This window comes from Cercospora beticola, chromosome 6, assembly GCF_033473495.1.
Source record: "Cercospora beticola chromosome 6, complete sequence".
Classification (NCBI taxonomy): Eukaryota; Fungi; Ascomycota; class Dothideomycetes; order Mycosphaerellales; family Mycosphaerellaceae; genus Cercospora; species Cercospora beticola.
Genome location: NC_088940.1, coordinates 326,113 through 352,631, shown reverse-complemented (window position 1 = coordinate 352,631; position 26,519 = coordinate 326,113). Strand labels below are relative to the sequence as shown.

General features: G+C 53.9%; 6 protein-coding genes across 6 annotated transcripts; 3 read left to right on the top strand and 3 right to left on the bottom strand.

Annotated features, from left to right (window-relative positions):
* Positions 1-174: 174 nt before the first annotated feature.
* RHO25_009258 (uncharacterized protein) lies at positions 175-1,212 on the bottom strand (the record flags this gene model as incomplete). Its single annotated transcript, XM_023600804.2, has 1 exon — positions 175-1,212. The coding sequence occupies one exon, from the start codon at positions 1,210-1,212 to the stop codon at positions 175-177; it is 1,038 nt and encodes a 345-aa protein (XP_023453699.1).
* A 562-nt stretch (positions 1,213-1,774) lies between these two features.
* Positions 1,775-16,231, top strand: RHO25_009257 (uncharacterized protein; the record flags this gene model as incomplete). The annotated part of the gene is made up of 2 exons (XM_065603168.1): positions 1,775-11,605; positions 11,663-16,231. The coding sequence occupies 2 exons, from the start codon at positions 1,775-1,777 to the stop codon at positions 16,229-16,231; spliced, it is 14,400 nt and encodes a 4,799-aa protein (XP_065459240.1).
* Positions 16,232-16,473: 242 nt separating this feature from the next.
* RHO25_009256 (uncharacterized protein) lies at positions 16,474-18,002 on the bottom strand (the record flags this gene model as incomplete). The annotated part of the gene is made up of 2 exons (XM_023600802.1): positions 16,474-17,924; positions 17,975-18,002. The coding sequence occupies 2 exons, from the start codon at positions 18,000-18,002 to the stop codon at positions 16,474-16,476; spliced, it is 1,479 nt and encodes a 492-aa protein (XP_023453693.1).
* A 703-nt stretch (positions 18,003-18,705) lies between these two features.
* Positions 18,706-20,235, bottom strand: RHO25_009255 (uncharacterized protein; the record flags this gene model as incomplete). Its single annotated transcript, XM_023600801.2, has 1 exon — positions 18,706-20,235. One exon carries the CDS (start codon positions 20,233-20,235, stop codon positions 18,706-18,708), a length of 1,530 nt encoding a protein of 509 aa, XP_023453696.1.
* A 797-nt stretch (positions 20,236-21,032) lies between these two features.
* RHO25_009254 (uncharacterized protein) lies at positions 21,033-22,326 on the top strand (the record flags this gene model as incomplete). The annotated part of the gene is made up of 2 exons (XM_023600800.2): positions 21,033-21,560; positions 21,610-22,326. 2 exons carry the CDS (start codon positions 21,033-21,035, stop codon positions 22,324-22,326), a joined length of 1,245 nt encoding a protein of 414 aa, XP_023453695.1.
* Positions 22,327-24,074: 1,748 nt separating this feature from the next.
* RHO25_009253 (uncharacterized protein) lies at positions 24,075-26,345 on the top strand (the record flags this gene model as incomplete). Its single annotated transcript, XM_023600799.2, has 3 exons — positions 24,075-25,058; positions 25,112-25,820; positions 25,882-26,345. 3 exons carry the CDS (start codon positions 24,075-24,077, stop codon positions 26,343-26,345), a joined length of 2,157 nt encoding a protein of 718 aa, XP_023453182.1.
* Positions 26,346-26,519: the final 174 nt, after the last annotated feature.

Below are 26,519 nucleotides of genomic sequence, written 5' to 3'. Positions count from 1 at the left end.
CCTGGATGGTGCGCGGTGACAAGGGCTCCCATGTATGCCGAGTTTGACAGGGGCGTTGCCACGTGAGGCGTTGAAAGAGGAACGTGCACGCAACGCCCAGATTGGCTTGGCGACTGCTTCTTCATTTGCAGCGGAAGCTTTTAGTGTCTGCGCATCCTATTGTACCATTCAGTCTCATCCCGACTCTTCGCTTCCATCGCTTCCTTGATGATTCGGCTCGTATGTGCGAAGCAAAGTTCCCTGATTCAGTTCGTCCCCAGTCACCGGAGCAAATCTGGCAGGTCGGCTGGCGCTTACGAATGGCGATAGTGGCGCTAGACCGGCGTCCCGATCAGGCTTGCCAAAATACATGACCGAGAAGCGCTCTGGGATCTCTCCCGTGGAAGCGTCGACAGGAGATGGCTTCCCCACGCGATGATATGCCGCGGGCAAGAGTCCATTGCTCCAACGTTCCATCGCGTCTCCGAGATTGACAAGCACAGCTGGTGCCGGGTTCGACACTGCAATGAATTGCCGCGTGACAGGGTCCTCAATCTCCAGACCACCCACATCGTCCTGCCAGAGAAGAGTCACAGAGCCCGAATCGGTGTGCTCACAGATCCTGCTGGTTCCGTTCGCACCACCGAGATCACCGGCAGCGACGGGAGGATAGTGAGCGAGTCGCGCTTCGCTGTCATTATGCTGATGCGCTCCCAGGAATGTTTCCGGTGGAGCGTCGATACACTCGGCAAGAGCGCGTAGAACACTCAGATGGAGTTCATGTGCTTGCGCGAAGTGCCTCTCCAACACCTCGCGAAACCCTGGCACCAGATTTGCGTCTGGCCACACACTTGGGTAGAGTGAATCGTGGATCGAGCCCCAATCAAAGGTCTCTTTCAAATCTTTCAAGCGGCGACCTTGACGCGCCTCCAATTCCCGTGTACGACTGAGACCAGATGTGAACTCCTGGCCAACAAAGCTGTATCCTCGGTGCGGATTTGGCACGGGAGGATGAGGTGCTGTAAGTTTCTCCGCTTCTGTCAAAGAGAAGAATCGGCGGCTGTAGTCGAAGACTTCGTGTATCTCATGCGGTGAGATACCATAGTTGAATAGACTAACAAAACCCCAGCGCTGCAGTGCGGTCTGAAGCTCCTGACAGAATCGTTCTCGTTCTTGGCTGCTGCCCGTAGTGTATAACCGGAAATCCAGCTGTGGGGGCACCTTGTCGCTCATGCTTTCGATTGGGAGTTTCCACTTCGATGTACGTCTGTCCAAATGACGACAACTCGATCAAGACGTTGGCGCGAGGCCAGAGCTTGAACATTCTATATTGATGCATTGGCACAGTCGGTCCAAGTTCGGCAACAAGTCCGACAGCTGAAAGTCCGGCGGAGTCGGCCGCACTATATTAGGTCGCGACTAGCAGTAGCTGCAGACACGATGGATCCCGAGCTGTTGACTGTACTAAGTGTCACGAGCTGCCCTAGATGCAAGACGAGCCCCGGGCAACTGGAAAACTGTTGGGATTGAAGCCTGTCGAGACAAATGTCGTCCGAGACATTCAGCTTTCGCTGCTAGACTCCATGCGTTTGCCGGTGTTATCGCTGGACGCTACCGAAACGCCGGGCTCATTGCAGCAAGTGGAACAGCATGCTTGCCTGCCAAGGTAGAGATATCATCCTTCGTCGGCTACGCAGATGCGATTAATCCACGAGTCGCATTTGGCTCAGATCGTTGAGTGGGAGTTCCAAATCCATCTTGCAAGCGACTGCATAACACACATTGCGTTGCAGACATGAACCATGTTGATTCCGACTCGCGGCGAGCAGACTATGCGGGAGATGTACAAGCCACAGACGAGGAGCTCAAGACCATCTGGCATTGGAACTCCTCATTGCCACGACCCATCGATGGCCTGATCCACGATCTCATTCGTGAGCGCGCTCAGGAGCGACCAGACGCTCCAGCAGTCCACGCTTGGGATGGCAATCTCACATATTCCCAGCTCGATGCCGCAGCTGGTAGATTGGCTCATCTTCTTGCATCTCGTGGCGTGGCCGAAGGAGACATTGTGGCCATCTACCTGAAGAAGAGCAAATGGACTCCGATCGCTATGCTCAGTATCATCAAATCAGGAGCTACTGCTGTGACGCTGGATGCCAGTCATCCCGCATCTCGATCAAAAAATATCCTAGAACAGACGAACGTGCGCCTGATCCTCACATCGTCGGATCTGCGGTCTGGCATGCCAGGATTTGAGCGATGCCAGGGTATTGAATTGGACACTCACATACTTGACTCGCTGGAGACCGAATACCTGCACCGGGAGGTTGTGCCTTCGCGCTTCGTCTATATCAGCTTCACATCAGGAACTACCGGACAGCCAAAGGGTGCATGCATGAGCCACACCAATGTCAGGAGCGCTATTTACTACCAAGGGCAGGACCTCGGATTTCACAACGCCTCTCGTGTACTAGATTTCGCTCCATACTCGTTCGATGTGGCATGGAGCAACTTTCTGCATACTATCTGCGCTGGTGGTTGCCTTTGCATTGCCAAAGAAGAGGACATGCTGGAGAATCTGGCCCATGTTCTTTCTTCCTATCGTTGCACGTTAGTCAACCTCACCCCAACTGTGCTACGGACAGTGCACCCGAACCCAACGACACTCGAGACCATACTACTGAGTGGAGAGCCTCCGTACCCCGAGAACATCTCGCAGTGGGCTCACCGTGTACGGCTGCTGAATACGTATGGCCCAGCAGAGTGCACTTTCAAATCCACATTCTCTCTCGTCCAAAGCAGGGCCACCGAACGTCCTAGCATTGGCGCAGGAGTGGGATCATGTACTTGGCTAGTTGACCTTGCGGATAACTCCCGTCTCGTCTCGCTCGGTGCCGTAGGTGAGCTCTTTCTCGAGGGACCGCTCGTGGGCCAGGGTTACATTGCGAACCCAGAGCTGACTGCTGCTGCGTTCGTTGTCGACCCTCCCTGGCTGCTACACGGATGCACTTCCCATCCTGGAAGACGAGGCAGGCTGTATAAGACAGGAGACCTTGCCAGATACGATGCCGATGGGAAGCTGATTTTCGTGGGTCGTAAAGACACTGCACAGGTGAAAATCAGAGGTCAAAGAGTTGAGATGGCCGATGTCGAGCATCATGCCCGCACTTCACTCCCTCCAGGACACTCTGCTCTTGTCGATGTTGTTCGTCCAACTGACACCGACTCTCCCTGTCTTACGCTGTTCATCGAACTTGCGGGGCATGCAGTAGCCGAAAGCAAGTCCATTGTGGCCGAGCTCAGTCGCGAGCTGACGCACTGTCTCCCGGGCTTCATGATCCCTACGCTGTACTATCCAGTCGATCAGATTCCTCGTGCTGCTACAGGCAAAGCAAATCGCCGTGCGTTGCGTGATCAAGCCAGCGCAATGACGATGGCTCAGCTGCTGGAAAGACAAGCGACCATTCTTGATCGTTCCGCATATGTTGAACCCCAGAACAATATCGAACAAACGCTCCGCAACATCTGGGCCAAGGTTCTGCATGTCCCTGCCACGACCATTAGCACGCTGGATAATTTCTTGCGTTTAGGGGGAGACTCAATAAGGGCCATTTGGATGATATCTGCAGCCCGAGATCAGCACTTGAGCATGTCGATCTCGAATGTCTTTCACGCTGCGACCCTTCGTGATCTGGCCATGACCGTACGGTCGACAGATCAAAAAGGGCTGCTACCAAGCATTGAGCCATTCAGCCTGCTTCCGCCTACCTTTGATCGCGAGAGCATACGTCGAGCTGCTGCGGCCTCGCTCGATGTTGGAGCGGAAAACATCGAAGACATATTCCCATGCACTCCGATGCAGCAGGGCATGATAGCGATGACTTCTGTGAACCAGAATAGCTACATATGGAGCTGCTCCTACCAGCTTCCGCTAGCGGTCGACCTAGAGGCCCTCGAGCTTGCTTGGACGAAGGTCGTGAGGGCCGCGGCTGTGCTACGCAGCCGTATATTACACGTCGAGAGCGGTGATCTTGTTCAAGTCGTGGTTCGTCATGATCGATCTGCGAAAGTGTGGGATGAGAACGTGGAAGAATTCTCGTCTATGGGCCTTGGAACACCTCTGTTCAGACTGGGCATTGGGCGTGATAAACGAGGTCACGTACTTCATGTGCAGATGCACCACGCAGTGTTCGATGGCTGGAGCCGATCTGTAATCTTTCGAGATGTAGAAGATGTCTACCGTCAACCTTCCGCTCCGCCTCGCCTGGCGCGTTTCCAGCCATTCGTGCGTTTCGCGCTGGAGCAAATCGAACAGCTACGCACTACAAAGTATTGGGATGAGCAGCTCCGCGACTGTCAGCTCGTATGCTTCCCACCCGTGAACGATATGAAAGGAGCAAAGGAAGACTTACATGTTACCATCACCAATCTACAGCGGCCACCGACGGGTGTAACACCCTCCTCCATAATTCGCGCTGCCCTGGCGCTACTTGTAGCCAAGTACACGAATTCGGACGAGGTTGTTTTCGGAGCGACTATTAGTGGACGACAAGCATGTGTACCTGACATAGAATTGGTTGCAGGACCCACGTTCGCAGTTGTACCAGTGCGCGTCAATCTAGATTGGGATCAGACGCTTCGCGACCTGCAGATGCAGATACAAGAGCAAATGATCGAGATGCACGAATATGAGCAGTACGGCCTCCAGAACATCAAGAATGCACTTGGAGCTTCTTTTGCAAGCGATTCGCGTCTCTTCAATCTGCTACTAGTCGTGCAGCAAGACATGGATCAGCCGGCAGGCAACGATGAGAGCAGTCTCTTTTCGACGACATTTGGTGCAAATTCGGATAAGACTCTCGATCCGTTCAACTCGTACGGCATGATGATGGTCGCGACCCCTGCAGAGTCCGAGCTTTCTCTAGATGTCAGCTTTGACACAGCGTCTGTTAGCAGAAATGAGTGCAAGCGCTTTGTGGAGCAGCTTGAACACCTGCTTCATCTATTCTGCACTGCAGAACAGCAAAGTTGCAAGCTGCGAACTCTGTCGTACGCGAGTACTTCAGACGTTCAGCAAGCACTGGCATGGAGCGGCGCCACGATGCCACTTCCTTACGAACCCGTTGTCCACCTGATCCGCCGCAAGATTGAGGCTCAGTCGTCTCGTCTCGCTATAGATGCTCACGATTCAAGGCTAACGTATGATGACCTTTGGCGTCTGTCATCACAGCTGGCGATATCACTTCGAAAACATGGCGTTCAAGGCTGCATGATCCCTCTCTGCTTAGAAAAGTCTTCTTGGTTGGCTGTTGCCATGTTGGCGGTGCTGCGCGCTGGAGCCACTGCTGTACCTGTATCGTTTTCTATACCTGCGGACAGAGCGCGACACATTGCAAAGACGTGCAACTCCACAGTCGCAATCAGTTCACGGCAAGTGGTCACGTCCTGCTCTTTTGCCGGTGCGCACAAAGTTTTGCTAGTGGAAGATCTGCTTGACGAGGCCAACGAGGTTGATGAGAATGAGCTCGTTCTGGCAGATTTCCAGTACGCACACTCAAGTCCAGCTGTTGTCGTGTTCACTTCTGGTACAACTAGCTCAGCGAAGGCTGTGCTGTGGAGCCATCTTACGCTCAGCAGCAATGTGCAGGCCGCTATCGAATTGTTTGGACTGAACAATGACAGCAGAATCCTGCAGTTCGCGGCTTACGATTTTGACGTGAGCATCGTTGAGATCTTTGCAGCGCTGTGTGCTGGAGGATCTGTCTGTGTACCCCGTCAATCAGAGCTTTCGGACAGGCTATCACACGCTATCGACAGCGCGCAGGCAAATTGGGTATGCCTGACACCTTCTGTCGCTTCGTTCCTCGATCCAGCGCAGCTGCCAGCTCTGCAAACTATTGTGCTCGCGGGCGAAAAGGTGACGCCAACCTGCGCGCGCAATTGGATCGACGCGGGTCTGAGAGTGATCGTGTGGTACGGCCCAGCTGAGGCGTCCGTAGCGACTTGCGGCGTTTTGGGCAAGCACGACTGGCCGACCGGGCTCATAGGTCGAAGCAAGTATGCACGCACATGGGTCGTCGATGTTCACGACTCTTGGAAGCTGGCACCCATTGGCACTGTAGGGGAGCTCTGCATTGAAGGTCCGATAGTTGCTGATGGCTACATCGACAGTAACGCGGATGATAGTGCTTTCTCCAAGCTGACAGCTGTTGAACAAATCACGGCCGATCGCAGCGACGTATGGAGCTCGTGCTACCGAACAGGCGACTACGTCAAGTTCGACGATAAAGGCAGCCTCGTCTACGTGGGTAGAGGTACCGACACATGGGTTAAGATACACGGCAGACGCATACAGCTTTCCGATGTCGAGGAAGCGGCTCGAACATTCTTTGCAGGTCGACCAGATGCTCGCATTGTAGCAGATGTGGCATCTTTCGCCGACACAAACTCTGCAAACCTGGTACTTTTTGTATGCAGCAACGGACAGCGTGGAGATCAACATGAGCTGAGTCTCGACAGCACACGGGACACACATCTGTTCCCGCTGCTGCGGCGTCATCTGGCCAGTCTACTCCCAGAGTACATGATCCCCACATACTTCATTCCGGTTGACACGATCCCGCTCGCTAGGACTGGAAAAGTCGATAGACGAAGGCTTCATCGTTTCGCCAACAAACTTCGTCGCGAAGAACTACTGATTCTTGCCGACGCAGGAGCCATTGATGAGCAATCCCTATCGCATTTGGAGAAGCTTATAGCGGAAATATGGGCACCTGTGCTTGGGATTGATCTTGCTCGAATTCGACGTGACGATCATTTCTTCCGCCTGGGAGGAGACTCAGTCGCCGCAATGCGTTTGGTCGCCCTGGCTGACCGCAGAAATGTCCGTATTAGTACGGCACAGGTCTTTAAGCATCCCATTCTGTGCGACATGGCCGCCAGAGCAATTACCAGCGATCATCGCACGTTTGAGGTAGTTCCGACGTTTTCTCTGCTGGACACTAAGGACATCGCCACTGCAATTAGTGCTGCAGCTCGGCTGTGTAATGTAGCACCTGCCAGAGTCATGAACATGTATCCATGTACGGCGCTGCAACAGGGACTGCTAGCGCTCACTGCACGAAATCCGGGACAGTACGTGTCTAGAAGTGTGTTGCAACTGCAAGACGACATCGACTCCTTGCGATTTCAACGCGCCTGGCTCGAAACCGTAGAAGACTTTTGTATACTCAGAACCCGCATCGTTGACCTCCCCGGGGCGGGACTGGTGCAAGTTGTCTTACAAAACCTACCTATGCAGCACGGCTCAGATGTTGAGAAATACCTTCAGGCAGACGAGCGACAGCACATGTCCTTGGGAGACGACCTTTGCCGCGCAGCCTTAATCGATCGTTCCTTCGTTCTCACGATTCATCACAGCATATACGATGGCACTTTCCTTTCCATGCTCCTCAGCAAGCTTGAGGCAAAGTACTTCTCGAGAGCAGGACAAAGCACAATGTCCTTTGAAGTCTTTGTGCGGCATACATTGCGTGTCCCAGTCGATGATTCCAAAGAGTTCTGGAGACGTAGATTCGCCACTATCGAATGTCAACCATTTCCACAGCTACCACCAGAAATCAACGAGCCACGCGCTAACCGTGAATGTGCCCGCGATATTGCTGTGCGCTGGCCACGCGAGGGCAGTACACCTTCAATCGTAATTCAGTCCGCCTGGACCGTACTTGCGGCACGCTTCTCGATGACTGATGCAGTATGTTTTGGTACGGTCCTGAGCGGAAGACAAGTTGATCTGCCCGGAGTAGAGAACTGTGCTGGGCCAACCGTCTGCACAGTTCCCATCCCGGTTTCTGTCGATTGGAAAGAAAGCATCGCGGCCCTCCAGATTCGACTTCGACAGCAAGACCTGGATGCGTTGCCTCACCAACAGTACGGGATCCACAACATTGCCAGCTCAGCAAGCAAATCTAATCCTCAAGATTTGTTTCAGACACTGCTAGTCGTACATCCCGCCTCAACTGGCAAAACACTGCAGTCAGACAATCCCATATTCAAAGCTCGTAGCTTTGGAGCCACGTTGGCCACCCTGGGCACTGACCCTTTCAATGCCCACGCGCTCATGGTGTCATGCTGGCTGAGCACTGATGGCATTCGCCTAGTCGTGAGCTTTGACGATCGCGTCCTGACTGAGTCTCAGGTCCAAATGATAATGCACACATTCGACCGCACTCTTCAAGACATGTGTGAGCGCCCTGAGAGAGATCTGGGCGAAGTTGCCGCAGTGTCGGCTGAAGAGCTCCATTCCTTCTGGAGTCAGCAGCCAGAAGCTCAAGAGTATTATCACGGCGGATCGATTAAAATCAAGACCGTTGCGCGGGTGCAGTATGACCCTGTCAAAACGCGTGAAAGGCAAGATGACACTTTTGGAAACTCAAGTACGCCTCAGCAACCCGACCGCCTTCGTGAGCAAGCCGCATCTTTGTGCGGCCTTGACGTAGACAATATCGAAGATCTGTATCCATGCACACCGCTGCAGGAAAGTCTGGTCGCGCTCTCCGAGCGGCGACCAGGAGACTATGTCGGAAACGACACTCTCCAACTAGCGCCGTCAGTGGACCTTCTTCGATTTCGCGCTGCCTGGGAGGCTGTCGTTCAGGCGATACCCATTTTGAGGACACGAATTACCCACATTCCCGGTGAAGGCTTGGTCCAGATAGTCGGGCGTGATGCGGCCCCATGGTCGACTGCAAGTACTTTGTCCGAATTTGCCCGCGAGGTGCAGCAAACGCCAATCTTTGTGGGGGCTTCACTTGCCAGATACGGACTCGTAACTGACCAAGACAAATCGAACTGGATCTTCGCCTTAACAATACACCACGCAGCTTATGATGGCATCACCAACACTCTGATTCGTGAGGCACTCGGGGCATTTTACGATCAGCAAGCGCTGCCTCTGCTACTTCCGTTCCGGCGGTTCGTGAACGACACTATGTCTCGTGATCCGGACGCCGAGCGTGATTTCTGGAGTGCTCAATTTGAAGGTCTGGATGTGCAGCACTTTCCCTCGTTTTCGCATAATCAAATGCCTCGGCCTGACTCGTTGCTCACGCAATCTGTCGAAGGGTTGACATGGGGCAAAGGTGACATTCTACCTTCGACCATCGTTCGAGCCGCTTGGGCGCTGGTGTGCTCAAGGTACTCCAGCTCCCACGATGTTGTCTTCGGAACGATTGTGTCCGGCCGTCAGGCACCGCTTGATGGCATTGACCGTGTTTGTGGTCCTACGATTGCGGCATTGCCTGTCAGGATCCTCGCGAGACCGGGAACTGAGGTGGGCGCTTTTCTGCAGGCGGTGCAAAGTCAGGCTCTTGAGATGATACCATTTGAGCAGACTGGTATAGCACGTATATCCAGTATTAGTGAGTATGCGCGTGAAGCTTGCGACTACAGGTCTATGCTCGTCATTCAGCCTGAGCAGAACATGCAGATGGCTGAGAGTACACTATTCATCGCCCAGGATTCGGACCACCAATCGCTGGACTCATACCATAGGTTCAACAGTCACGCGCTCATGGCTATCTGTACGCTGGGCAAGCAGAGGCTGTCCTTCCAGTTGAGCACCGACTCCGGGATCATCGACGAAGACACCACTTCACTCCTAGCCGGTCATTTCTCGCAGGCTGTTCGCGAGCTGTGCGAAGCCAGCACTAGTGCGAGACTTTCTGAGCTGAGCATGACTACGGAGCAGGAGCTGGACCAGATATGGCGCTGGAATGAACTCATTGAATCGTCAGCAGACACGTGCGTACACGAAATGATATCAAGAGTAGCTCAATCGACGCCAAATGCCATCGCCATCTCTGCATGGGATGGTGACCTTACCTACGAGCAACTGGACAGACTTTCAACCTCGATCGCCCAGCGAATACTGAAATTCAAGATCACCGACAACCAGATTGTTCCAATCTGCTTCGCAAAGTCCATGTGGACCACGGTAGCCTTCCTTGCGGTGGCCAAAGCTGGCCATGCGGTCTTTATACTGGAACCTAACTCGCCCGAAACTCGTTTGCGAAATATCATGGTTCAGATCAAGCCCGAATTGATAATCACCTCGAGTTCAAATGAGCCACTATGCTCGAAGTTCTGTGAGCAGGTCCTCTGCGTCGACTCCGCGTTGGAATCAGTATCCTGCCATGACCTGAATGACAACCCTGATCTTCAGCTACCTCACGTCACACTGCAGGATACAATGTACATCATCTTCACTTCCGGTAGCACTGGAGAGCCCAAAGGCTGCATGATCTCCCACGGCAATATGAGCAACGCAGTGGCGCTGCAGAAGTCCTGTCATCGAATTGGCGGCACATCACGGGTGTACGACTTTTCTGCATACTCGTTCGACGCGCATCACTGGTGTCTAACACACACTCTTTGTGCCGGCGGTACGCTCTGTGTGCCTTCCGAGACTGAGAAGCAAGATCGACTGCTGGAAAGTCTCCAGTCGTACCGCGTGACTGATCTGCTCGTCACACCCGCGACTGCAAGAATGATAGACCCAGCTTCCGTTCCCACACTTCGCAACGCCATCATCGTGGGAGACAGGATGCATAGCGAGGAACTCACTCCATGGGCGGCTAGCACCAATCTCACATATGCATACGGGCCATCGGAGACAACCTGCTGGGCGACAAGCTGGAAGGTGCCATGTTCGGTGCCGCGAAGCATCATGATTGGCAAAGGCAACGGGCAGGTAACTTGGATTGTGGATCCTGACAACTTCGATCGGCTTTCTCCAATAGGAACTGTCGGTGAGCTGTGCTTAGAAGGCCCCCTGGTGGGGCAGGGCTACTTTGGTAACGATGGAAGCACACGTGCATCATTCGTCGACTCTCCTTTATGGCTCACGAGAGGTTGCGAAAGTGCCCAGGGAAGGCAGGGGCGGGTCTATCGCACTGGCGACCTGGTCAAATATAACCCAGCAGACTGCAATATCATCTTTGTAGGACGAAGAGACAACCAAGTCAAACTCCACGGCAGGAGACTCGAATTGGGAGAAATTGAACAGCACCTCGTCAACGGCTTGGCTCGAAGAACAACGCCACCGCTTCTCGCAGCAGAGCTCGTCACGCCCGCCGCCTTAGCGAGGCCTGTCCTTGTGGTCTTTCTGCAAGTCCAGGAATTGAATTGGGAGACGCTGCAAGGCCAGCTAGAGGAGCTCCGTAGCGAGTTGGGGGAGCGTTTTCCGTCGTACATGATACCCTCCACATTCGTACCTCTGTCGGCGATGCCACTCAACTCTTCAGGCAAAGTCAATCGCAGGAAGCTGAGAGAGATTGGAAGCGACTTAGATGTTGCCCAACTTGCAGCTTCGTCGACTCAATCGATTGCTTCTCCTCCAGCAACGGACCGAGAACGCAAACTGCAGAATATGTGGTCACAAACACTGCACATCTCTCTGGAAACAATTGGGCAGGACAGCAACTACTTCCGCGTCGGCGGAGACTCCATCTCGGCCATGCAACTAATGACGACCGCCCGTCGGCAGGGCTTTTCGTTGGCAGTTTCCCAGATATTGACAAGGCCGTGCCTGAAAGATATGGCAGATGCGATGGAGCCGCTGGATGTAGGAGCACAGGCACCCAGCATCGAACCGTTTTCACTTCTGAATCATCCTAGAAAGCGTGATGAGATTCGACGTGAGATCTCCCGCCAGTGCAGCGTGAGCATCGACAGCGTGGAGGATGGTTATCCCTGTACGGCTGTGCAGAAGTCCCTTCTCGCTGTCACCTCAAAGCGGCCAGGAGACTATATAGCGCGCATTCCAATCGAACTAGCCGACGAGGTCGACCTATCTCAACTCCAAGAGGCATGGGAGCAAGTGAGTAACGTGGCGGCGCCGATTCTACGTAACCGAGTCGTGGCTATCGAAGATGAAGGTTTTGTTCAAGCGCAGTTGCGACTTCCTCTGGAATGGAGCGAGCACGAAAGCGTCGAATCGTTTCTGGAATGTGATAACAACCAATCTATGGGGCTGGGTACAAGTTTGACGAGATTGGCTATCGTGAAGGACGCGAAAGCCAGCAGAATCCTGTGCATCCTGATCCAGCATCACGCCATATATGATGGGGTGTCCATTGCCCTATTGCTGGACAAGGTGAGCAGCGCATACAAACGGACCGACAAGTACACTACTCCCGCTCCTTTCCAGCGATTCATTCAGCATGTCCTTGGGATAAGCAAAGAAAAGTCCAGGGACTACTGGAGAAAGCAGTTCTCAGGCTGCAAGGCGACCAGTTATCCCGATCTTCCTCATGAAGGGTATCAACCACAAGCCAATAGTACTGTCTCTGCCAGTATCGCAGGCTTGACCTGGCCGAAGCAAAACGTTACCCCTGCTATCGTCGTACGAGCAGCGTGGGCAATCCTATCAGGCTGTTACACCGACTCTGAAGACGTGGTGTTCGGAGTGCTCAGTACAGGTCGCCACGCTCCAGTGGACGGGATTGAGAACATAATTGCGCCGTTGATCGCTGCACTACCCGTGCGGGTTCCACTGGAACCGACCACGACTGTGCACAAACTGCTCTCCGCGATGCAAAACCAATCGATCGAGATGACCCCATATGAGCAGACGGACCTGTCTGACATTCAATCCTCGAGCGAAGATGCCGCTTCTGGAGCCAAATTCAACGCTTTGCTTGTCATCCAACACTCGGATCAAGCGGCTGGACTGACGTGTACGAATGGGCCATTCCAGCACGTCTCTCATTCGTTGCATGATGGAGACCTGAATCACTTCAACCCTCACGCAGCTATGATCATGTTACAGTTGAACCGTTCAGGAGATCTCCGTATTGAGGTCAACTTCGATGCCAAAGTGATCGGATCTGCACAAGCAGAACTTTTGCTCGCGCACTTTGAGCGGATTTTGCGTCAAATATGTGCATCGTCACCTGTCGACATGGTCAAAGACATCAGTGCGTTGAGTGAACGAGATATCGAGACGCTGTGGAAGTGGAACGCCGAACCTCCAGCAGCGACCCCTGCATGCGTGCACGATTTGATTGCCAGCACTGCTTCCACGTATCCCGACAGCCAAGCGCTTTGTGCATGGGACGGCGAGCTGACATACCATGAGCTTGACACGCTGTCAAACAAACTGGCCAAGCAGCTGCTGCATTGCGGCGTGGCGCCTGGCAGTGTCGTCCCACTTTGCTTCGAAAAGTCCATGTGGCAACCAGTGGCTGCTCTGGGAGCAATGAAAGCAGGCGCTGCTTGCGTTTCTATTGACTGCACGCAGCCGGAAGGGCGACTACGCTCGATTATTGCTCGGATCGAGCCCAAATTCATCCTTAGTTCCAATGCCAACCAAGCCATGGCTGACAGGCTGTACACCGCGACTGTGTTAGTCGTTGGGCAGGATTTGCGCGAGTTGCAGCCGCTTAGCGACATCTCCCTTCCCAGAGTCAGTTCGCACGACATGCTGTACGTAGTCTTCACCTCCGGCTCAACTGGCGTGCCGAAAGGGGTTGTCACCACCCATCAGAACTTCGCTTCAGCAGCGACACATCAGAGGAAGCGCCTGAAAGTGAGCCATGGGACCCGCGTCTTCGATTTCGTCTCCTACAGCTTTGATGTGGCGTGGTCGAATCTTCTCAACACCCTCATTTGCGGCGGCTGTCTTTGCATCCCGTCTGAGAGCGATCGCAAGAACGACATTCCTGGGGCCTTCAACAGATTGAAAGCTAACTACTCATATTTCACACCTACTGTCGCCCGTTCTCTGAATCCCCTGGCCTTACCGGAACTGAGAATACTGGCGATGGGCGGTGAGCCGATACCTGCGACTGAGATCAGTCGGTGGAGACAGGTAGAGAGCGTCGTGGGAATTTATGGCCCGGCAGAGTGTGCGCAAGCACTGTGCTTCATCGACTTGACGCGCGAAAGCCCTTCGAAGCATGTCGGCCGGTCATTCGGTGCAAGGACTTGGCTTGTTGAGCCTGGTCGTGTTGATCGACTGGCTCCTATTGGTGCCGTGGGAGAATTGGTCATAGAAGGCCCAGCCGTGGCCATGGGCTACTGGAATGACGAGGAGACGACAAATGCATCGTTTCTAGCATGTCCAGCCTGGCTCGCGGAAAGGAATGGCAATGCCAGCCGAGTTTACAAGACTGGTGATCTCCTTCGATACAACGCCGAGGACGGCACTCTCATATTCGTTGGTCGAAAGGATCAAATGGTCAAGCTACGAGGCCAGCGGATCGAGCTGAGCGAGGTTGAGCACCACGTGCAAAAACTTCTGCGAGCGCACACGGCATTGTGCAAATCCGTCGCCGCAGAGATCATCACGCCATGCAACAGTAAGGCACCCATTCTCGCGGTGTTCCTGGCCCTAGCGGACCAGGACGTGGCCTCGCATGATCGACTCGACCGGACGTTGCGCCTGACTCGAGCCCTGGAAGAAGTTGAAGAAGATCTCGTGGAGGTCCTGCCGCAATACATGATTCCAGGAGCATACATCGTCCTTGATGAGATGCCAATGACGACCACGGACAAGATAGATCGTCGAGCTCTTCGACAGATAGGAGGCCAGCGAAGACTCGAAGACCTTGCCAGCATGCAACTCCATGGAGGGAAGTCCTCGCAGAAGTCGCCAAGCACAGACATGGAGCGAAGGATCCAGCAGCTCTGGTCGCAGATTCTGGGTATCGAGGCTTCGAGCATCAAGTCTCAGAGCAGTTTCCTGCGTATTGGAGGCGAGTCGATATCTGCGATGCGCCTAGTCGCCGCGGCGAGACAAGCTGGGATCTCTTTCACTGTTGCAGATATCTTTCGCAACCCTCGACTGAGTCAATTAGCGCAGGTGGCTGAGGAGATCCAGGTGGAGCCAGAGCTGAAGGCAGCATCGTTCTCTCCGAGAAAGCCTTTCTCACTCTTGCCAACAAGTGCTTCGAATGGGCATATGGAGTTCCTTTACGACGTCGTGGAACCCCTTCTCGGCGGTGGGGTGGATGTGGATGATATACAAGACGTGCTTCCTGCGAGTGACTTCCAAGCTCTCGCTGCACGAGAGGCCTTGCAAACTCCGCCTGGACGCCTGCCACACTTCCTTCTCGATCTTCCAAGAGACATTGACGTTGCTCGTCTGCGATGGGCCTGCAAGCGCTTGACCGAGCACTTTGGCATTCTTCGGACTGTGTTCATCGAACTAGAAGGAAGAGTGTGGCAGGTGCAGCTCAGCAACTTGAGGATGCGCTTCGAGGTTACCAAAGCGGAGAACGAGGACATCAATGCCAAAGTCCAAAAAGTCTGTGAGCGAGACCTGAAGAGACGGAAGACGTGGGGTGAGACTCTGGTAGCCTTCATGGTGGTGACGAGCCCTTTGCAACAACAGAAGTTCATCTTCAGAATGTCGCACGCTCAATTCGACGACCACAGCTGCGCATCAATGTTTCAGGCTTTGACAGCGTTCTACCTTGGTGAGAGCATGCCAGCACCACGGACAGGGTTTGGAGATCTTATTTCTTTCCGCGAGCACAACAAGACTGCAAGCCTTGAATACTGGCGGAATCGCCTATATGGTGCCTCAGCACAGTTCCACGCTGAAAAGACCAACCAGGATCATGTTGTTCTGGCGCCGGGAGATCCATTGTCGTTCCAGATCAGTATACCACTTCCACCGTTAAAGGCGTGTAGAGGTATACCACTGGCCACGATTTTCCATGCAGCATGTGCGATTGTGCTGGAACAACAATACAAATCGCAGGACGTTATCTTCGGACGCCTTGTCATAGGCCGCGCGCTGCTTCCTGCAGAGCTTCAGGAGACCGTCGGTCCTTGTCTGGTGGAACAGCCCATAAGATATCGAGTGCAATCCGGAGATGACCTCTGGAGTGTTGCACAGGGGCTGCAGCGGCAGTTCATTGAGGACGCAAGCCACGAAGCAGCTGGCATGGTAGAGATTATTCGTCAGGCGACATCTTGGCCTGCCGAGTGTTGCGATTTTGGCTGGAGGACAGCGTTTCAGCAAGGAGATGGTGGCGTGCTACCATTCCTGGGCCAAGCTGGAGTGCGCATTACTGCATTCGAGAGACCGCATCCTCCGCGCTGTCGACCCGAGATATATGCTACGCCAGGATCTGACAAGCTCGAGCTATCTTTCGAGGGCAATCGCGTGACGCACAATGAGGAAGAGGTCCGATCGATCGTTGAACAGGTAGCGAAGTTGCTTGCAACATGTGTTGCGTAGTTAGGGGACCGTGGTAGTTCCAGCATCATGCAGCGCAGAGACTCAGGAGGTAGAACGATCCTCAAAGAACGCTTCCTTGCTTCAGAGGGCGTCAACGTGACATTCGATCGAGGTAAATTGTAAGCCGTGCTGTCTTTTTGGACCCCTCTGGTCCATGCGATGTTTGGCTGAGCGCGATCCGAGCTGGGCCTCATTCTCTCTGGTCGTTCGAAATTCCAACAAACATGCGCAACTCGAGGGCGTTATTTCTCCCTGGAAACTGCCTCGGCATTCTTCTTTGCTTGCTCCTGTGCCAGTTCTTTGCACACTGGACTCTTCTCTCTCAACTGGGGTCCATACCTGATAAATGCGAAAGGAATCAAGCACATGGGCAAACTCAAGAAGCCCAGAAGACTGCAAGCCCACGCGACGCCAAGCGCGTCATACATAGGCCGAGCCGCAAAAGGCAGCACGACTCCAAAGGTACTCCGTGCGATGCTCGTTGCACCGAGCGCACTGGCGGAGTAGATCTTATAAGAATCTACCAGGTAATTGAAGAGAGCGATGAAGATGAGGACAAATCCGATGCCGAAGGGAACACCACCGAGCATAGGCAAAATCCAATGCACATTAGGCCTTGCCGCCCATCCAGTCCAGAAGAGACCAATTGTGATGAGTGGCCCACCGAAGCATCCGAGTGGCAGACGTTGATATTCTTCTTTGGAAGCCCAGACTTTGCGTCTTTCTTTGGCCTGCTTCAGCACATGATCGTACCACAGACAAGGAGGGATTGCCGCGATGATGCCGATGCACATCGGAATGAAGGCCAACCCCACTTCTCCTTGTCCAAAGTTGTAGATAGGCTGAAAGATGACCGAGTATGCTTGGAAAAGCATAAAGATGATACCATATATCAAGGAGAGATAGAGGCAGCATGCGCTCACGATTGGCTCTGCAACAATCATTCGTAGTGGCCTGCCCAGCACTTGTGTGATCAATTGTCGTGGTGTCGTGTGTTTCAGCTCTAGAGGCGCGTAGACTTTGACGCCAGGTTGAGTTTTCCGTACTCGTCGGGCTTTCGACATGAGCAAGGCGGGTGCGAAGGTCTCTGGTAAGAGAAGCACAGGTGGTATGGTGACACCAGCGAGGATAAGTCCGAACCAGAATGGCCACCGCCAGCTGATCTCAGCAAGATATCCAGATGGAATAGGCCCAGCCGCGGGTCCAAATGAAGCTACCACCATGAACCAAGCAATGGACCGCCCCCGCCAGACCGGATTGTCAAGGACATCTGCGAAGAGTCCTCCAGTGAGCGATATCGGTGTAGCGCCGAATAGCCCTGTCAAGAAACGAAAGATGATGAAGGCTGCCCAATTGGGGGCCAGGGCGCAGGCCAGCATGAAAACAGTGTATGCTATGAAGGTGGTGATGATGATCCATCGTCGTCCATAAGACTCTGAAATAGGGGCCCAGATTGTCGGGCCTACCACATAGCCGATGAGGTAGACGGAGTTTGGTAGCACAAGCTGTTCCTGGCTGGCGACGTTGAAGTGCTGTCGCAGCTGCGGCGAGGCCAAACTAGGAAGGGAGCTTGCAATGGTACTATTCAAGCCGATCAAGCTACCGATAGCGATGATACCGATCTTCTTGGCCGTCGACCAATTGTACGGGTTGGTCTTGTCGCCATTGCTGAACGAGACAATGTCGTGTGAGCCTGAGGCCGGATCAGTAACGATGAAATTCGCTGGACAAACAAAAGCTTACCACCAGCTGCGCTGAGATCTTGGGACATGTCTCAATGGATGCGCAGATGAGGCCAAAGATGGAAGTGCAACGCCTTCGCCGAGCATCGAGACGAGCTCGCTCGATGATCTGCACAACTCCTCCCATGGTCCTCGGCAATTCTCTCAGCCGCTGATATGAGCCGGCTGCCAGCGTCACGCACGAATGCCATTGTGAATCATTGGATTTTGACACCCGTTCGACTTCTCACACCGTCCGGAGTGATCCCTGTTGCAACCTCGGTGGCGAGAAGTGTATGCCAGCTGGACTGAGGAGCGTGGGTTTGCGAGGCACATTACGTCATCATCAACACGCCGGGTCTGGTGTCTTTGAGTTCTGCTGAGTTCTGAGTCCTAGTGGCGGCGGTCTTCCTTCTGAGGCCACTCCCAAGCCGAGTCCGCAGAGCACAACGCGTTGGCCCTTTGCACGTCTCAGAAAGCCAGTGGAGGACAATCCTGCCTGTGACTTAAAGGCAAACCCAGGACACCGGGAAATAGAAACCGGAAGTGTTGTGGACAGAGAGCGTGACAAGAATCGTCCGAAGCCCTGCTGCGTTGTCGAAAATCTGAGCTCTGTGGAACCGATAGTGATCTGATTCGCAGAGTGCCAGCGCCTTGTGGCGACTTCGTGGGTCGATATTTCATTTCACTTTCGCGGCGGGGTATCTACATCTATGCGCTCAGCCATGCTTTCAACAGAACTTTTGATTGTCGCTACTCCTTCCAGTCGAATACCAAACTCACGCCATCATCTCCCGCCGTCACCACATACTTGCCCGCGACACCCGATTCTGAGCTGCCGTTCCCCTGCACGAAGCCCAAAATGCCTCCTCTTTCCCCATCGTTCTCAATGTGCCCCTTCCACTCCTTCAACAAGCCTTGGTCTGCTGAAGCTGCCATTCCGCCTCGAACATCCCACCTCCGCACAACGCCATCGTTTCCGCAAGATGTGAGCAAGTGGCCACGAGGGTTCGCCGTTCCGAGGGGTGTTTTGGTGAACTCGACTTTGATGACCGCGTGCGGGACTTCGTCCAGGGCGTGAGCGTCTTTGATGTGCCGACGTACTGAAAAGTTCTTCGCCGCGTCGAAGATGGCGATGCTGCCGTCGACACTGCCGGCGGCGAGTAGCGTGAGGGGCGGTTGGGAAAAGTCCAGTGTTTCGATACCGTCAGTTTGTGCGGCGAACGCTGCGAGAATCTGACCAAAGTTGCCTGTTGAAGACGCGGCTGGGGCTTGCTTGGCGCCTCCAGCTTTGGCTTTTGCGCCTGCACCTTTTGTGCCCACTGTGGACTGTTGTTGGGCTGAGAGCCTAGGCAGAGAGACAACACGAACGTTGCCGAATGCACCTCCGACTGCTACGATGCCGCCACCAGGCGAGATCGCGGCGGAGTACAAGCCTCCGTCGACCTTGAAGCGTTCGTCCTCGGCCGTGAGTTGGATGAGAGCTTGACTGCCATTGGGATTCGTGACTCCAGCAGCTGCTGCCTCGCCGAACACATCCCAAACGAAAAGAGAGCTGGCTTCGTCGACTGTGGCAAGTAATTGGCCTCCTGGTGTCCAAGCTCCGGCTGTGCAAGGTGTTTGGTGGAGGAAGAATGATTGCACCATGTTCAAGCTTTGCCCCTCAATGGTGTAAACCCAGACACTTCCATCTGCGGCACCCAGTGCTATTGTGTTGGCGTACTGCTCGTTCGAGGAAGGACATGGCAGTATCCAAGTGATGTCGTCGACTTCTTTCGCCGAAGCGACCAACTTGGCTTCGGAGGATTGTGATGTAGGTGTCGTGAATACGTTCAGTGTCCCCGCTGCTGTTCCTGTAACGATGAACTCCCCTCTTGGTAGGGTGAATGCAATCGCGTTGACTGTTTCATCTTGTGGCCCTAGCCTAGCCACAATCTCCTGTGATTTTCGCTCCTTTGGCTGAGGATTTGTCTCGTAGCTGGCAGGCAGAACTGGCCCCGGCTCGGGTGTTGCATCCCACAGATATGCCGTGTCATCTCCTCCTCCTGTCGCCACGAGTTCTGGTCGCAAGGGGTGTTGCGCGACGCAGTATACACTGTCTTTGTGCCCATCAAAGTGTGCCACGCTGTCGTTTTGCAGCTGTATCGTCTGTTGCACCTCGCCTTGTCCGTCATCTTCATCTCCCGAGTCCATGGCCGCATCGCCGTCATCTTCCACGATCTCCTCGGCCTCATTGGGATCCAGCATCGCGGCATCTTCTTCGTGGGGGTTTTGTTCGGCCATTTTGATTCTGTGAAAGTGTGTATGGCTTGGAGTGGGGACGAGAATCGGTTCCCGCGAACATGGAATTTATTTCAACGAGCTGCTTTGAAATCTGAAATCGATGTCATCGCAAGCTGTCGGCCTGCAAGTTCTTCCGATCCGAGCTTAGTCATCTGCTGTCACACCGCCTCGAGGTCCCGATCGTCGCCCTCTCGATTCTCTTCTTCACAATCTTGATCTCGTCGACCTTCCGGCAGCACCGCTTGACACGAAGCCATCCGCCATATCGCTGCCATATAGAAGGGCTGATACCAGACTACCGTGCATGACTTTGCTCCTTGGCGACGGGTCAGGACAAACGTCACCTTCACCGCAGCATGGAAGCACTGTCCGCTGGGGAAACAGCAGCTGTCTGTATATGATGAACCGATCGAATGCAAAAACCCTTCTCGCCGCCTCGCAGTCCATGGCCAGTGTCAGAACGCCCGCAATCTCGCCTGCAAAGGCAAGCCATGGCCTTCTCTGGCCAGACAGCACTGCCAAGCGGTCCAGATCAATGCACCGCAACTCTACTCCCACGTGGCAGCGTGGCTAGTCCGCATCGGTCCTGCTTAGGCCTCAATTAGGCGTATGGACACCACATGGCGTTTTGGGACGAGGCGGCAATACGGACGCCTCTACGGAATGTCCGATTCCACGTGTCGTGCGCCTGCGTCTGTGCAGACAAGACCTGCAGGTACAAGTATGCAGCGCCTCTCACAACGGCGTGACCTGCTGGTCCATCACTCATCAGATCTCCATATCGCCCCAGCGCCACCATGTTCAAAACCCTACTTCTCGCAACCGTTGTTGGTGCCGGTGCAGCCAACATTCCCCTCGAGGAACGAGGCAACAGTCCTCCTTCGTACCAGTGCTCGTCTGTCAACAAAAAATGCTCGCAGGCCAAACAGGTGTCGTCAGTCTCTGCCTACTGCTCCTCGTACCTGAAGGTCCCGAAGACTGCCACGAAGACCGTGACCAAGTGCCAGACCACAACCGCCTATTCTACCATCTACACGAAGACCGTCACGAAGCCGGCCACCACGACGGCAACGACAACCATCACTGGCTGTGCTTACCCTTCCCGGATTCCTGCCCGCGAGCCCGTTGAAGGCGGTACTCGCAAGCGCGATGCGGAACCGGATCTTGACAAACGCTATGGCTATCCTGTGCAGAAGCCGTCTTGCCTCTCTAGCTACAAGAAGTCTAGCGAGATCACCAGCGCCTGCAAATGCTTGTCTCTGAAGCCAAAGACTACCCAGACCACGACAGTGACCACCACCAAGACTGTCTCCAAGCCCTACAAGGTACGCGATTTGTTATCCCGATCGAATGGTCCGTGCTGACATGTTCTAGACTGAGTCGACGGTCTATGACGAGCCATCAACCAAGACTGTCTATGAGATCCCGCCGAATCCCACGTTCGCCATTGCACGAGCTGACAATCCTTACGAATTCCTGCAAAACCCAGCGGGAGGGGGTATAGACAAGCGTATAGAAAGTGGTCTTGGCTCGGGCAAGGAGTCAGGGAGTGGCCTGCCATTGTTCGCTGCACCAGGGGCTATTACTCTCGACGACGCGATTCTCTTCCAACTCAACAACGCAGGCGGACTCAACGGCGAGATCCGCATCGTTGACAGCGGCATGGGAGGCTCGCGAACCGGTCAAGGGCTTGGCGTCAACAAATATCCGCAACAAGGACAACCTCCAGACAACAATCCAGTCAATTTTACGCCAGTCTCGCCGCCTGCGTCTCCGCTGTTGACTCCCATCTCGTGCAGCATATCTCAAAACGCAGCAGACGGCACTTGCCCTATCGATTGCGAGGTTCCTGAACTCGCGGGAGAGGATGTGAACCAGCAATTTGAGGGCAGCGATCTGTGGTTTCTGGGTCCTGCTGGCACGACCTCTGACCAGACCTATATCACTTATGCTGTCACGAAGGAGCCAGAGCCAGCTGAGGAGCCAGGAAATTCCCCGCAGGAAGGCGAGAGACGACAGTCTGGCGGCGGCAACAAGAAGCGTTGGCTCGACGGTGTGCCAACTGGGCACGGTGGCAATCCGGAGGTGTGATGGCACTTATCGTTGTCTAATGTATGGCGATGCCTAAATAGTAGACGAATATTCCAAAGCCGTTTAAAATCAAGAGACGAGCGCGATTGTCAGTCGCGTGCCACCAATTCGGCGTTTGAGAGTTTGTATGCGAGATCTAGGTACAGACTCAACGCACACAGCGAATCAGTGCTGACCCTTGTCAAAGTAGAACGTTGTGTCATTTTCCCTGCAACTCGACCGCTACAGCCGAGAAGACCTCCGCGAACATGCCTTGAGGCTGCACGTCCATGCTCAGCACCATGCTGGTACTGGCGCTCGATTTGACTCAAATTCTGCTTAGGACAGACACCCAGCATTCAAGAGGCGGCGTCTCGATATTAACTCTGCCTGTTCTAGATATGCAGTGTTTCTGAAGAACAGAAGTGACGGCTACGCAGTGATAGTAATTGGCCGCATCTAATGCCTTATGACCGTAATGAGAGCTTGACGAGAGGCAGGAGTGCAGTCCGACTTACGACATGTCTCGTCGAATTTTCCAATCGCACAAAATAGAGGTCCAAAAGTTAGGACGTAGATAAGGGTATGAATAGTCTTGTAAAACAGAAAGCCATTCTCCAACAGATCCACAAGACTTCTCCGCCTCTACTCGACCGGCTGATCGCCTCGGCCAGCACAGTAATTCAGATTCCGGCATCTTCCAGGTTCCAAATTTGCTCTCGGACCTAGGATTTTTACATAGCGAGTACAGTGTTTGTACAACGACTGGTGGTGGTCTTCGCTTCGAATCTGATGCCTTGGGGCTAGTATGTAGGATCGGATCCCGTCTGCTTTGTTCACGAATACGAAATAATCAAGTCTGTTTGTACAGGTTCTTGCGATCAAGTAGAGCACTCGGCATTCCCATAGCACGTGCTTGGAGTGCTCGAACATGAGCATTGACACGCTGTGCGTACGCGAAGCCCGCAATGGATGAGTTTTTCGTGCTCTTGGCTGCTATGACAAGGTTGTGTAGAGAACACAGTATAGGACTGTCGCGCAGCTTACCTGGTAGGAAGGATCTCGAGGTGCTTCTAGTGCTGCCGGAAAGGCACTTGTCGCGCCAGGTGCCAATGCAATGTCGAAGATTGCTTGAATAAGTTTCATGTCTGGATGTGATCGAGAAATATCGCCCTTACAGCGGCTGACTTTCAAGGAAGAATCATTGCCTTCGAAAGGTGAGGTGAATCCGGGAATATATATTGTGTCATGCTGGGCGAAGTTCGGAGCACGGAGCAACTCTTGCAAAGACACAGTAAACAGCAGCTTTCCTTCTGTCCGCTCTTCATCCACCACCAATGCGAAGGAGACAGAGACGATGCATCCGCATCGCACCGCACGGCGGTGTGGGACGCACTGTTGTGTTGGGGAGCAGACGGGCATCGCCCTCTCGGCGTACTGATGGCAACGCCCTCTGCAAAGCGGGGGCCTCATCACGACCTCAAACACGACAGCAGGAAGTGGAAGTGGTTGGATACCGGGCTGAACGAAGCTCTATCTGTACCTCAATGAACGCAGACCGCGAATGCGTCTGCACGTCTCATTGGACCATGGACCGGTGAGCTGCACCGCAGCCTGCAGCTATGCGGCATGAGACAGCAGGCTGAGCTGGCGACGGTGATTGCCCGTCAAACCATTCCAAACGCTGCACCACGAGGAATCCTTCTCACGACAATTGACCCTTCTACATCCCCTCGCAGCGCCTCAGGAAGGAGACCGCTCGTGGCGAGATGAACAGCAGCGACCCATTGGACAACTTCGATTTCAATGCCTTCCTCAACCAGAGCAACGGCATGCCTTCGATCGATGCCGACCTGAATGAGGCAATCTCGCCTCCGCCACCTCCAGGCGAGAAAGTGCCCGATACGAGCATCAGCAAAGGTCAGATTGGAACTGAGATTGCTGTTCGACAGCTCTACCGCAAGGACCCCACCGAGCCGTGGAAGCCTTGGAAAGCTGGCGAAGATCCGGATATCAGCAAGCATGCCGAGAGCCTCAAATATGCCTTGGTAGACCGACGCGAACGAAACAGCGAGTTTGACGAAGGGCTTTCACTACACTCGGTCACGGTGCAAAATCCAGCGCTGCGTAGACTGCTGGCCACTGTGTTTGAAGGCTACCGCGGCTTTTCGAGCACCACCACCAATCTCACTTTCAGGGCGCCATTCCACGACTTCGTTCACTGTTGGACTCAATACGAAACTGTCCAGGCCACCATTCCCCACGACAGCACCGAGTCTCAAGTTTTCACCCTCTTCACAAGCATCATCGAGCCTGAGATCCGACCTCTCTTGGCGCTCAAACAAGACATTTTGCGAGAGGGACAGGCGGAATTCCAGGACGCCTGGCTCGTCTTCACTCCGGATACTGAGGTCGCCACAACGTTGGAGGAGGGAGATCGGATCTACAGCTTTTTGAGCAGCAGATACACATCTATCCGAGACGAACTGTTTCTCGAGCTCACCGTTCGTCATGTTGGTTACGACGGCGTGAAGTTCGGATGGGAACAGGGATATCTTCTCATCGGCGCCTACGATGGACTTAAAGCTCTCCACGATTTGGACGCTGTGCCACTGCAATTCCACCCACGGCAGCAGGAGATCATTAGCGTGACGACAAGCAGAGGTCGCGACTTTGTGAACTTGCAAGGCTGGCATTACAAAGCCTATTCAGGTCGTGTGATTCCAGCTGATCAGCGGCGTCGTGTGCGTCAGGTACGTATGATCGCTGGGCAACGATCGACACAGGACCTAACCGAGGACTGCAGATTGACCACGGACGGATCGTTGTTGATACCGCCATGTACTACTCGCAAACAGACACTCCGAGTTTGCTATCTGCACTTGACCCAAGCGCATTGCCTCCAAAAGACACTATGCCACCGCGACCGGATCCTTACTTCGACCCTTTTGCTGTCACTCCAAGACCTAAAGCGAAGAAGTCCTCGAAGAGAAGAAGGAAACAAGTAGAAGCTGCTCCCATGAAACTATCGGAAGACCTTTACCATCTTTGCGCTCCATTCGTCAAAGGCTACGATATGACAACTAAACAATGGGCCACCTTCGCCGTCGACAACATCGATGACATCACATTCAGCGCAGCAGCTTTCAAGCACTTGTTCCTCCCGCACGACTACAAAGATCTCATCCTAGCTTTCGTCCAATCACATCTCAACAAAGAAGATGCGTTCGACGATGTCATCGAGGGCAAGGGTCAAGGCATGATCATGCTTCTCCATGGCCCTCCCGGGCTGGGGAAGACATTGACAGCGGAAGCCGTGGCAGAAGAGATGAAGGTGCCACTGTATGTCGTTAGCGCGGGACAATTGGGCTTCGATGTCGAAACCATGGAGGAGAAACTCCAAGACGTGCTGGACATATGTGCCAAGTGGGGCGCGGTCTTACTCCTCGATGAAGCAGACGTCTTTCTCGAACAGCGCCAACTCACCGACCTTCATCGAAATCGATTGGTCTCAAGTAAGCTTACACTCTTCCTTTTGATCCCCCTCTGAGGCCGGATCTAACCATATACTCGCAGTCTTTCTCCGCCTGCTGGAATACTACCCCGGCTGCCTGTTCCTCACCACGAACCGCGTTGCAGCATTCGACAGAGCGTTCAAATCCCGCATCGACCTCGCCATCGACTACCCTCCTCTCGACTTCCGCGCCCGCCACCATATCTGGCAAACTTTCATCCGGGCGTCGGAAGATTTCCCACAACACTACAGCGGCATCACAGATGACGAAATGTTTGATCTGGCAGAATTGGAACTCAATGGGAGGGAGATCAAGAATTTGGTCAAGACTGGACGCCTGCTGGCAAAGAGTAAAGGGGAGCAGCTTGGAATGGGACATTTGAGGAGCGTGATCTGTGTGCAGGCCGGGTTTGGAGGTGATGGAAGCGGGTTGAGGTATCCCGTGCCTGACTGGTTCCAGGCTGGGTTGGGTAGGTTGGTGGTACAGGCCACTATGAGGGTGCGAAGAGGCATAAGTTTTGCGTGAGAGCAGTGAATGGACTCAACGCAGCTTTCTATCGGCACCTTGTATGCTCTTTCGGGCACGGAACGATGGCCAGTAGAGCGGAATAGTCTCGCTGCTTTGTACACTGCCCTGCATCACCAGCACTTCCCATATTCCGCGTATTGTCTCCAAGCTTCGCACGTCAGAACGCTATCA